The 13109-nt window shown below is 48.5% G+C and overlaps 1 protein-coding gene across 1 annotated transcript in view; it reads right to left on the bottom strand.

Moving 5' to 3' along the window:
• The window catches only part of CFAP54 (cilia and flagella associated protein 54), a 373056-nt gene that overhangs the window by 130222 nt on the left and 229725 nt on the right, over positions 1 to 13109 (bottom strand). Inside the window, exons 48-49 of the mRNA XM_060195585.1 lie at positions 10058 to 10111; positions 2224 to 2431 (exon numbers count right to left, since the gene is read on the bottom strand). Coding sequence (XP_060051568.1) covers positions 2224 to 2431; positions 10058 to 10111 — 262 coding nt within the window. The remainder of the gene's footprint in view (positions 1 to 2223; positions 2432 to 10057; positions 10112 to 13109) is intronic.

Below are 13109 nucleotides of genomic sequence, written 5' to 3'. Positions count from 1 at the left end.
GAACCAGGATCCTTAGGCTGGCCAGTCCTTGTGCTTTGTGCCACCTGCGCTTAACCTGCTGCGCGACTGCCAGACTCCCCAGACTATACTTTTTGACAGCATTCATCCCCTGATATTTTGGGCTTATCATACCTGAATAATAACAAAACTTACATTTTAAGACAGGCTTGGGGCACAAAATAGCTCACCTACATAGTGTGCTGTTCTGTCATGCGTGAACGCAGGCTTGAGTCTGGTCCCAGCACACGAGAGGAAACTTGGGTTCTGTAGTCTTTCTCCCTCTCCCCCACCCCCCGAATCCAAAAAAGCCGTCCCAGAACAATGGGGCTCTAGCAACAACAACAGAGATCAGTATCACACTGGCAATCGAACTAGACAAAGCCACCTAAAGAAAGGGACATTAAAGAGTGATCAGCAAGATATTAGCAAACAGGACCCAGCACAAGGCACCATGAGTGGGAGGCTGAATTTGGGAGTATGAAGTCCCGAGTTTGATTCCCAGCACCCCTACTGCCTAAGTGATGATATGGCTCTCTTTCCCTCTCTTATTTGCAAATAAATATGTAGCTAAATAAAACTAAAGTGCCTAGCATATTAGCAAACATTTTCCAGCAACATATAAAAAATGATTACATGCTATGACCAAGTGGAATTTATCCCAAGAATAAAAGGTTGGTTAGATACTCAAAATCAGTTATCATACAGCTTCCTCAAAAGAATAGAAGACAAAAATCTTATAACCAGAGTCTCAGATGGAGATGAAGCATTAAATGAAATTGCATACACTGACATATTACAACCAGTCCACAAACGAGAAGAAAAATGTTTTCCCATTCTAAAGGACCTCTGTGGAAAACCCCAGTTAATGTCAAGCTTCATAGTGAAAAGCAACTATTTGATGACAACACTTAATAGTCTGAAAACCACGTATACACGATGGCTCCTAAGTCCCACATATGGGTAGCTTCTACCACAGAGACACACTCTGTGGGGGTGCAGGCGGTAGTACACATTACAGTGAGCAAGGACCCAGGTTCAAGCCCCTGGTCCCCACCGGCAGGGAGAAAACTTCGTGAGTGGTGAAGCAGGGCTGCAGGTGTCTCTGTCTCTCTCCCTCTCTGTCTCCCCCTTCTCTCTCAATTTCTCTGTCTCTATCCAATAATGAAACATAAATAAATAAAAGAATGACTAATAAAAAAGAGAGAGAGAAAAAAGAGGGGGTCGGGCGGGAGCACACCGGGTTAAGTGCACGTACTTTGAAGTGCAAGGGCTGGCACAAGGATCCCAGTTCGAGCCACTGGCTCCCCACCTTCACAAGCGGTGAAGCAGGTCTGCAGGCTTCTGTCTTCCTCTGCCCCCTCTCTGACTTCCCCTCCTCTCTCCATTTCTCTCTGTCCTATCCAACAACAATAGCAGCAACAGCAATAATAATATCAGCAACAACAATGATGGGAAAAAGATGGCCACCAGGAGCAGTGGATTCATAGTGCAAGTACCAAGGCGCAGTGATAGCCCTGGAGGCAAAATAAAAATAAACAAGCAAATAAATAAATAAGAAACACACCCTGTACTGTATGACTACATAGCGTTTCAGCACTGCCTTGGACACATAGGAAATAGGGGCCCCCATATCAATAGGGCAATGGCTCAGAAAAGCCTGGGGTGGTCAGTGTAGTGCAGCAAGCCGAAGGAGTTGACTCAGAGTGGTTTTAGTGAAGTTTCTCTGCAATGATAAGTACAAGATGCAAAGCGGAGGTCAAATATATAGTCTCTAAACAAGTGGTAAATCCTATCATGAATTTATGTGCATGGAAATGCATAAATATGAGTATTCATGGAATACTATGAGTGAGCATGTACTGAGACATAAGTGTGTAGTACGATATTAAATGAGTTTAGAGAAAAATAAACTTGATTGCTCATATGGATAGTTGGGGGTGAAGTGGAGAATAGCTGGGGAGGGGCCTGGTGGTGGCGCACCTGGTTGAGTGCACATGTTATAGTTTGCAAGGACCAGGCTCAAGTCCCTGGTCCCTACCTGCAGGGAGAAAGTGTTATGAGTGGTGAAGCAGGGCTGCAGGCGTCTCTCTGTCTCTCTCCCTCTTTGTCTTCCCCATTTGTCTTGATTTCTAGCTGTCTCTGTCTAATAGATAAAGATAAAAAAATATGAAAGCGATGAGCATAGCTGGGGAAAGGACCGAGAAAGAAAACAGAGAAGATTACCTTTCAAGTACGGGAAGTTTAATTTGCTCTTCTCAGAAGAAAATCCACGACTGGGTGCTTTCGGTATATTTTCTGGCACACAATTTATAGTTGCAGCCACACTTATTAAAAAGTATGCTTTAACGAACGAAAACTTATCCATGAGGTGTTGGTAGCCGACTGTAGTCAGAATTACAGGCATACCTTTACTTATCAGTTCATCAAGTGCCTAAAAATGGAGAGAAATATAAAGAGCAAAACATTGCTTTCAGACATCATTTGCTTAAGTCTCCGTTCCCCTTTCCCATCCGGCGCTGAGGGCGTGCAGTGATTGGCGAGAAAAGCCATCATGGCGGGTGCATGCAGTGTCTCCTCAGAGAGAAACGTTATGCCCGACCCCGACACCCTGTTGCTGTTCTCCACCAGCCCTTCACCTGCACCTGCTAAGGCCAGCCCTGCCACCACGGAATGAAAGGGAATCTGGCGCTGAGGACACGGGAGGGAGTGCCTCATCGAAGCAGAAAGCCAGTGAAAGCTCACCAGTCCTTGACCATTTTGCTTTGGCATGGACGAATCGGGGCTTCTAGGCAGGAACAGGGGAGGGCTGCCCACTGCGCTTGGGCTGCTGCACTCCGTCATTACAACACTGCCTTGGGGAGAGCCCAGGCACCTTGTCCCTTTCCTTAGCACAGCTGTGACCTCCAAACCCTCAGGCAAGTCCTTAGCACAGTGGTGACTTTTCAACCCTCAGGCATGTTCCTTAGACAATGGTGAAGGTGACCTCTGAACCCTCTCAGACTTGCTCCTTAGCACAGAGGTGACCTCTGAACCCTCTCAGGCTTGCTCCTTAGCACAGAGGTGACCTCTGAACCCTCTCAGGCTTCCTCCTTAGCACAGAGGTGACCTCTGAACCCTCTCAGGCTTCCTCCTTAGCACAGAGGTGACCTCTGAACCCTCTCAGGCTTGCTCCTTAGCACAGAGGTGACCTCTGAACCCTCTCGGCCTTGCTCCTTAGCACAGCTGTGACCTCTGAACCCTCTCAGGCTTGCTCCTTAGCACAGTGGTGACCTCTGAACCCTCTCAGGCTTGCTCCTTAGCACAGTGGTGACCTCTGAACCCTCTCAGGCTTGCTCCTTAGCACAGAGGTGACCTCTGAACCCTCTCGGGCTTGCTCCTTAGCACAGTGGTGACCTCTGAACCCTCTCGGGCTTGCTCCTTAGCACAGCAGTGACCTCTGAACCCTCTCAGGCTTGCTCCTTAGCACAGAGGTGACCTCTGAACCCTCTCGGGCTTGCTCCTTAGCACAGCTGTGACCTCTGAACCCTCTCGGGCTTGCTCCTTAGCACAGTGGTGACCTCTGAACCCTCTCAGGCTTGCTCCTTAGCACAGAGGTGACCTCTGAACCCTCTCGGGCTTGCTCCTTAGCACAGCTGTGACCTCTGAACCCTCTCGGGCTTGCTCCTTAGCACAGCAGTGACCTCTGAACCCTCTCAGGCTTGCTCCTTAGCACAGAGGTGACCTCTGAACCCTCTTAGACTTGCTCCTTAGCACAGCAGTGACCTCTGAACCCTCTCAGGCTTGCTCCTTAGCACAGCGGTGACCTCTGAACCCTCTCGGGCTTGCTCCTTAGTACAGAAGTGACCTCTGAACCCTCTCAGGCATGCTCCTTAGCACACCTGTGACCTCTGAACCCTCTCAGGCATGCTCCTTAGCACAGTGGTGACCTCTGAACCCTCTCAGACTTGCTCCTTAGCACAGTGGTGACCTCTGAACCCTCTCGGGCTTGCTCCTTAGCACAGAGGTGACCTCTGAACCCTCTCAGACTTGCTCCTTAGCACAGCTGTGACCTCTGAACCCTCTCAGGCATGCTCCTTAGCACAGTGGTGACCTCTGAACCCTCTCGGGCTTGCTCCCTGAAGCTGCAGAAGGCTGGAGGAAAATATGCAGCCAGACAAAGCAGTGGTACTCTAAGCCCCTGGGCAGACCTCAGCTTGGCCTGATCATCACCCTGTGTCTTCCTGTCTGCTCACTCTCCCTCTCCACTAGACAACCCTCTCAAGCTCTTGTCTTCCCATCTCTAGATTCTAATCTCTCCTCCCCAACTGGCCTCTCAGAGCGTGACCCTGCTTCTTCTGAGGAGTGGAGAGAGGAGAGCAGCACTCCACTGACTCCACAGTTCCGCCTCCCCCTCCCCAAGTGTCTGCCCACTACTCTGCCTTCCTTCCTGCTCCCTGAGCTTGGGAGGCTGCTAGGCACCAATTCTGTCCCCAGTCAATTCTCTCCTGCGCCGTGAACGTCTCTTCTCTGCGGAGAGATTCCCGTCAGACAGCTAGGCTGTCACTTGCACCTTGAGCACCACGTTTCCTACATCCTGCCTTGCTTCTCTAGCTGCTACCCCAGATGACACTCCCCTTTACAACAACAGCCCAAATGGTTGTCAACATTCCCATTTCTCTCCTTTTGTTTGCATTTAATTGAAGCAATTCCCATCCATCATCTGCCATGCTACTTTTAATTGAAGACACCATTATTTTATATGCCAATTAAGCTGTCACACGCCCTCAACTGTAAAATAACTCCTTCTAATCCAGGAGTGATAAATGTGGGGGAAAAATAAAGTATGTTAGACTCGGGAAAATACTGTCCCTGAAACATCAACAAAGTCTGACACTATTAATCGCCCCCTTCGTGAACATGCTGCTTCCCTGAGCTTTCAAGGCACCCAGTGCCTCGGCTTCTGCCCTCCCCTGTGGGCACTCCTTCTCATCGACCTTCGCTGGCCACCCTCTCCTGTGTCTCTCAATAATGGATCACACCAGGGCTTGGCTTTTTCCTCTCTGCTCACTCCCTCTCCTTTCAGGGGTGGGGGACTTTTTTCACCCAAGGGTCATATGGATAATTATAACAAAATTCATGGACCTTACAAAGTTCTCAACTTAAAAACAAGTGGTTGATAAAATGAGCACTTTAAAAGCACCATGTCCTGTCTGAGGCTGCCTTGGCGGGGTCAGGCCAACTGATGTCTCGGGTCACAGACAGTCCCCAGGCTGGACACTGGACATTCCCCACCCTGGGGACAGCCCTGGGGACACTGGACATTCTCCACCCTGCAGACAGCCTGGGGATGGACACTGGACATTCCCCACCCTGCAGACAGCCTGGGGACACTGGACATTCCCCACCCTGCAGACAGCCTGGGGATGGACACTGGACATTCCCCACCCTGCAGACAGCCTGGGGACACTGGACACTGGACATTCCCCACCCTGCAGACAGCCTGGGGACACTGGACACTGGACATTCCCCACCCTGCAGACAGCCTGGGGACACTGGACACTGGACACTGGACATTCCCCACCTTGCAGACAGCCTGGGGACACTGGACACTCTCCACCCTGAAGACAGCCTGGGGATGGACACTGGACATTCTCCACCCTACAGACAGCCTGGGGATGGACACTGGTCATTCCCCACCCTTCAGACAGCCTGGGGACACTGGACACTGGACGTTCCCCACCCTGCCGATAGCCTGGGGATGGACACTGGTCATTCCCCACCCTGCAGACAGCCTGGGGACACTGGACACTGGACATTCCCCACCCTACAGACAGCCTGGGGACACTGGACACTGGACATTCCCCACCCTGCAGACAGCCTGGGGACACTGGACACTGGACACTGGACATTCCCCACCTTGCAGACAGCCTGGGGACACTGGACACTCTCCACCCTGAAGACAGCCTGGGGATGGACACTGGACATTCTCCACCCTACAGACAGCCTGGGGATGGACACTGGTCATTCCCCACCCTTCAGACAGCCTGGGGACACTGGACACTGGACGTTCCCCACCCTGCCAATAGCCTGGGGATGGACACTGGTCATTCCCCACCCTGCAGACAGCCTGGGGACACTGGACACTGGACATTCCCCACCCTGCAGACAGCCTGGGGACACTGGACACTGGACACTGGACATTCCCCACCTTGCAGACAGCCTGGGGACACTGGACACTCTCCACCCTGAAGACAGCCTGGGGATGGACACTGGTCATTCCCCACCCTTCAGACAGCCTGGGGACACTGGACACTGGATGTTCCCCACCCTGCCAATAGCCTGGGGATGGACACTGGTCATTCCCCACCCTGCAGACAGCCTGGGGACACTGGACACTGGACATTCTCCACCCTGCAGACAGCCTGGGGACACTGGACATTCCCCACCCTGCAGACAGCCTGGGGACACTGGACACTGGACATTCCCCACCCTGCAGACAGCCTGGGGACACTGGACATTCCCCATCCTGCAGACAGCCTGGGTCACTGGACACTGGACATTCCCCACCTTGCAGACAGCCTGGGGACACTGGACACTCTCCACCCTGCAGACAGCCTGGGGATGGACACTGGACATTCTCCACCCTACAGACAGCCTGGGGACACAGGACATTCCCCACCCTGCAGACAGCATAGGGATGGACACTGGTCATTCCCCACCCTGCAGACAGCCTGGGGATGGACACTGGGCATTCTCCACCCTGCAGACAGCCTGGGGATGGACACTGGGCATTCTCCACCCTGCAGACAGCCTGGGGATGGACACTGGACATTCCCCACCTTGCCTAAATAGCAACCAGACTCACACTTCAACCTCCTCTAAGTGCTGAGGAAATCTTAAGTGCTCTCTAGTTCCAACCTCCCACCTGTACTCAACTCAGAGAGTCAACTTCTGGTTCAATTCCTCTACTTGCGTGCCTAACAGCTTTTTCAAACTCAGCAAGCCCAAATCTGTATTCACACACAGACACACACAGCCCACGTACATTCTATGAGAGTCTGGAATGGGTTTTGTTGACTGAACAGGTGCCATGCACAGCTGGCTCAATGTGTTAGCTCACGGAAACCCCCCAGTTCAAAACACAAGACGCCAGGTCCCCGCTCTGCTCCAACCCCTCCAGGGCTCACTCAGAGGCAGAGCCTGTTCAAAGGCCCCGTGAAAACCCTGCTCCACTGGTCCTCTACTTCACCTGCCCTTGGCCTACCCTTCACCAGGTGTGGCGATCCTGCCCCAGGTCTCTGCATTCACTGTGCCCTTGTTCTAGATGGTATTTCTCCAGATTTGGTCTGAGGGGAGCCTTGGACCTGCCTCAGGTCTGTTCACACATGCCACCTCAGTAAGAACTAGCTTTTTAACCCCCAGTCTAGCCCCATGCACTAAGTCCCCCCGTGACACGCTGATGACTTGCTCTGTTCCAACAGGACAGTTCACCTTCTAACAGACTAAATCGTACTTACTCAAATGTTGGCTTATATATCTTGGGGGGGGGGGGTTCTATACGGCTGATTGACTGGTGTGTTTACTTGAAAGCACCCAGACAGTGCCTTGCACAAAGACTATTGTTTATGATGACGATGACTTTGCTACCAGGGCTATCATTGGGCTTCTGTGTCTGCATGACTCTGCCACTGTCAGAAAACTCTTATTATTTTTTTTTTTTAATAGAGAATGATAGAAAGAGGGGTAGAGAGAAAAAGAAAGGTAGAGAAGCATACAGAGGGACAGAGAGTGGGAGAGAGAACACAGCACTATGCCACCATTTTTAATGCTTCCCCCATGCAGATTCCTAACCCTTGAACCTGGGTCCTCACACAAGATAAAACTTTGCTTTCCTGTGTGAGTTATCTCTCAGACCCCTAGGTATTTCTCTAATTTATATGAAGCAGGTGCTGCAGAGTCTATTCTAGAAAAGAAACGAGCTGGCTGTTCTTTTTTTTTTTTTTTTTAATAAAAAAATCTTACGGTTTGGGAGAGTCTGGCAGTAGGGAGGTGTTGCTCACCTCCTCCAACCCCCAACTTCCTTTATGTGACGGACATTCATATATGCAAAGGGGTCAGCCATGGGGCGGCACCAGACCCAAGCCGCTCACAGACTGGCGCCCTAGGACATTCCTCACCCAGAGAACTGGCTCTCGCTGGTTAGGGGAGTGGGGGAGGAGGGCAACTCTCTCTTCTCTTCTCTCTAAAGCTAACAGTGATTTCATGAGCCCTGATAATTCCACACAAACACTTGAGGATCAGAAGAAGATTAGTTAAGAATGCTATTTAAGACCTATCCCTCTCCCTCTATACAGGAAATATAAAGTGTAATATGAAGATTTAGAAGCAGACCAACAGTTGTGTTCTAATTAATTAGCTAAGAGAAATCAGCTTTCCATTACAGTGCCAGTCTCTTTTTGTTTAAAAGGAAATGGTCAGGCAGACATTCTTTTTATACTAAAAAAAAAAAAAAATCACTCCTTAAAGAGGTGTTTTCAGGATGCCTGGCAATTATTACTGGAAAGAAATAAGGTCTTGGAACATTGAAACACAATGTGAAAATGTATCTGTATTCTCCTTAAGCCAATTATTTGACTTCAGACTCAGAAATTTAGGGGGGAAAGCAGTGAATCATCTGAAGCATAATTAAAAGTGAAGTTGATGGAATTAAGTAGCAACAGAAAACTAATAAGACTACATTTAATAAAAGGTCACTATCTCTATTAATATATAGATGGTAACAACAGAGAAATGTTGAGGAAATGTCTCTCAAAATCACTTAATAAAAATGTATGCCTTACTTAGTGAGGCAGAATGTTACTTCCTATCATTAAAAGAAACGACGAAAGTACATCTATCTGCCTAGCTGAATTAGGATGTAGTTGACTAGTTATGTGAACCTCTTTCTTGTCCATAAGCCCCTCTAATGATGGTCACACCCCACTTTTACCCCTCAACACTTTGTAGTGGACAGACTGCCCACATTCCTGGGGTCTTTAAAGATAGTTTCAAGATAGTCCATCAAATGCTTAAACTCCAAACTACCAATTATGGGCAAGGACAATGTCTTTAATGTCTTTAGATGAGTAGTCTAGGCCTTTCTTTGTAAAGATAATTGCAGGTGAGATGCTAGAGGAGTCGTTTATGAAAATATCACATGAAAACCCACCCACTAGTCCACACACTGAAACTCCAGAACTGGAGATGAGGGAATACCAATGAAAGCAGCATTTGTGAAACACACAATATCCTTTTCTTACAAAGAAATTCATTGGCTGCTTGCTACGTGAGTAGGACAATATTGAAGTGGCATGTACCACATGGCTGGATGGACACTCTGAAGTCACATGGAGAGCTGAGGGGCTAAGGCGACACTGGCGACCTGCCCAGTGTGCAAACTGCACCGGTGTAGTGCGGCCCTAGCCGTGACCACAGTATAGCATCTGGAGGTGAAAGCCTATCAGAAGCGAAAGAGCATGGGTGGTGGCCCACCCAGTAGAGTGCATGTATTACCACGGTGAGGGAACCAGGATCAAACCCCTGACTCCCACTTGCAGGAAGCATGTTTTTCACAAGTGGCGGAACAGTGCTGCAGGTATCTCTCTTTCTGCCTTTCTCCATCTGCTGATACATATATATTTTTCTTTTTCTTTTTAAACCAGAGCACTGCTCAGCTCTGGTGGTGCTGGGAATTGAACCTAGAACTTCAGAGCCTCAGGCAGGAAAGCCATTTTGCATAGCCATTATGCTATCTCCCCTACTTCTCTCTCTTTCTCTCTACTTTCTATTTGTCTCTTGCCTTCTATGTAAAAAGAATGAAAGAAAAAAATGGCTGTAGGAAATGGTGGCGTTATGCAGGCTCTGAGCCCCTGAGATAAAGTTGGTGGGGGGGGGGGAGAGGGAGAGAGAGAGAGAGAGACAGAAGGAGAAAGAAAAACACATCATGCAGCAAAAAAGAGATTATCCTCCCAAGTAGGTTGGCACTACTTTGACACTATCCACACTGAACGCCAGCATTTTAAAACACTGTGATTCTTACCTGTATATTTTCTTTACTACTAAGAGGCCTTGCTGAGTCAAATGATTGAAATAGCTGTAAATACACAAACACTAACATTAGCAACAAGATTATTTCAGTGTCCTTTCAAACAGAACTACACTATATCTGTCTAGAAGTATTTCAAATATAATTTTATTATAAAAGTAATAAATATTCTCATCAGAAAAGACAAGTATAGTATATTGAAGAAATAAGAATATATGTAACTCTTTGGTGCCATCAATATCAATATTTTGGTGCCCTGGCCAATAATTTATCAATGTATTTTACATAAAGATTTATATTTTGCTCTCACTAGACATTTCATCACAATTATTGTAATTATACATGTGCATCACACACACTCATAATTATTTTCCCACGCTATTAAGTTAGTTGTAGGCTTCAGTTTAATAGTGTGGTTAACTTTACTCCAAGATCTTAGCATAAGAACATAAGCTTTTTTCTACTGTTAGACATCTAAGAGAATTACATCTCACTCCAACTCCCAATTTACCCCAATTTTAAATATCACTTGGTATTATTTTTTCCAATTATTACCTTTGGAGATGTTTCTGGAAGCAGTTTCCAGGTTAGAGGATAAGCAGACATTAAGGGCTGGGAGATGGTTCACCTGCTGCTGTACAGGTTTTACTCTAGGCTTGAACTTGATACCACATGGGGGCACTGTGACTCCGGGGAAGCTCTGGTGCCGTCCTCCCCACTAGCTCCCCCCAGTAGATGGAGGGGAAGACAGAGAGGGGGAGAAAGACAGACACCTGCAGACCTGCTTCACTGCTTGGGAAATGTCCCCTCTGCGGGTGGGGAGCTGAGGGCTCAAACCCAGATCCTTGCACGGTTCCTTGTGCTTAGTACTGTGTGCACTTAACTGGGTCTGCCCCTGCCTATCCCCCAACAGCAGACAGCTCTCCAGCTTTCTCTGAAGGCCGGTTGTCCACCACAGCAGCTTGGTGCATGCTCCTGCTCACTACTGTTTACCTTCTTGCTACTGTTCTCCCCGGAAAATCCCTCCCAGTTCCTTGCTCAGCATCCTTTGGATGGACCCCACGGCAAGAAAGTACTAGTAAGAGTTCACATTTTTCCCCTTTGGGGAAGATGCTCTTTATCTCCTTCCCAATACTGCAAAGTGGGGAGCTGGATCCAGGGGTAGACTTTTGGTGATCTACACTGAAGAGCTGATAATGGATTCACTGATGAGGACAGAATCTCTGTGTATACCACACTGAGTAGTTTTTCTCCAGGTCTATGAAAAGTCGAATGGTAATCTGTAAGGATGTTTTTAGTTACTTCTTTTGCAACTGAAATCTAATTTGTTAATCCTTTCTTTAAATATCTAGCCTGAAGTCTAATAACATTGGTACCTATTTTAATTATAAATCCTGAATGCACTTCCTCTTTTAATTACGCTTTTCATATTCCCAGTTGAGGCTGGAAAGCTGTAAATTAACTTTGAGAATATAAGATTTGAAGGCGTGGTCCATGGGGAGATAATTCTCCCACACTTTTGTCTTATGAAGCCTAGTTGGTAGAAATGAAGTTTGGGATTTGCTTCTAAAAATTAGTTTCAGGCTGCTTAGTCTGTCTGCCTCCCTCCCTCCCTTCCTCCCTCCCTCCCTCCCTTCCTTCCTTTTTTTTTTTTTTTCTTCCTAGACTCTAAATGTGGAGTCCAAGTATTCGGTCCTCTGGTTTCTACCTTTAGACTTCTGGGAGCAGGAAGATAGCATAATGGACTGTCAAAAAGGCAGTCTGCTTTGAAACTCCTTGTGCCTCAGTCCTGAGTCGATTTCACCCAGACCTTGATGCAAATCTTTGTGCTGGCCCTCTGCGCCATGCCTTCCAGGCCATCTCTTCCACACCCACGTGCACTCTGCTACGTCTCTGTCTGGCTGTCCAGCAGGACTCTCACATCCAACACGTCTCACCCCTCTGGCGGACAGCAGTATCACAAACTGCCCCTGCCAGTTGGTAGCACTGAACACTGTGTAGTGCCACGCCTAACCCCATCCCTACATACCACACTGGACCACTGGCATCTTACCCAGAATCTGTCCACATCTCTCTCCACCACTGCTGTCCTAACCAGTCTTACTCTGATTATTTGTAAGAGATTCTTCCAGCTAGTCTCCTTATTTATATCCATGCTTGTCAGCAATTTCTTCCACAGACAGCAGTGTGGCCCTCTTCAGCTTCTATTGTGCCGTGCCATTCCTCTGCACAATAGTCCACAAGCTTTCCCGCCACACCTGCATCATGTCGAGCCCTCAGCGAGCTCTGGAAGGCCCCACACGAGGCCCTGCCTCTCCTCTTAGACTCGGCTTCTGCTGCAGCCTCACTTGGAGGACTTAGTTTTCTCCGACACGTCTTCCATCTTCAGGCAACGGCTGAAGGATTTTGCTCTTGAAGTTTCACCCGTTTGGAAGGTTGTCCCTAATGGCCTTGCACCCTCAGAGCCACCCTTGACAGAAGGACTTCTCAAACCAGCTGGAATACAGGGGCTACTGCCTACTCTGGTCACTCCCTGCGCCCTCAGCTGGACTTGGATGTCCTCACAGTCCGCATGCATCACAGGTGGCAGACACAGTGGGACCCGGTTAGCCATTCTCTGGTCTCCTCATTAATCATGCCCCATGTTAACCAGCCTCCCGGCACAGTAACTCCAGTCCTTTCTGACTGCTGTAGCCGCAAGCCCAGGCTCACCACCTGCAGGGGGAGCTTCACAAGCAGGCAAGCGTGTCTGCAGGTGTGTCTCTTTCACTCCCCTTTTCCATCTCCCCCTCCTCTCTCAATTTCTCTTTCCTATCCAATATAATGGAAAAAATGGCCTCCAGGAGCAGCGGATTCATAGTGCTGGCACCGAGCCCCAGAGATGACCCTGGAGGCATATATACATATATATCTGAATAAGATGTCTAGGAACAGAGACTGTTCTGACTGAGAACGTTAGCCAGAAAGCATAAAATCATTCCCAACGTCTAAGGAAGTGGTGGCTGAGGAATGTTTGTTAGGCTACTTATACTCATACCACAACAAA

This window comes from Erinaceus europaeus, chromosome 7, assembly GCF_950295315.1.
Source record: "Erinaceus europaeus chromosome 7, mEriEur2.1, whole genome shotgun sequence".
NCBI classification, from domain to species: Eukaryota; Metazoa; Chordata; class Mammalia; order Eulipotyphla; family Erinaceidae; genus Erinaceus; species Erinaceus europaeus.
The sequence above is the reverse complement of the archived record's forward strand: the minus strand, read 5'-3'. Positions and strand labels throughout refer to the sequence as shown.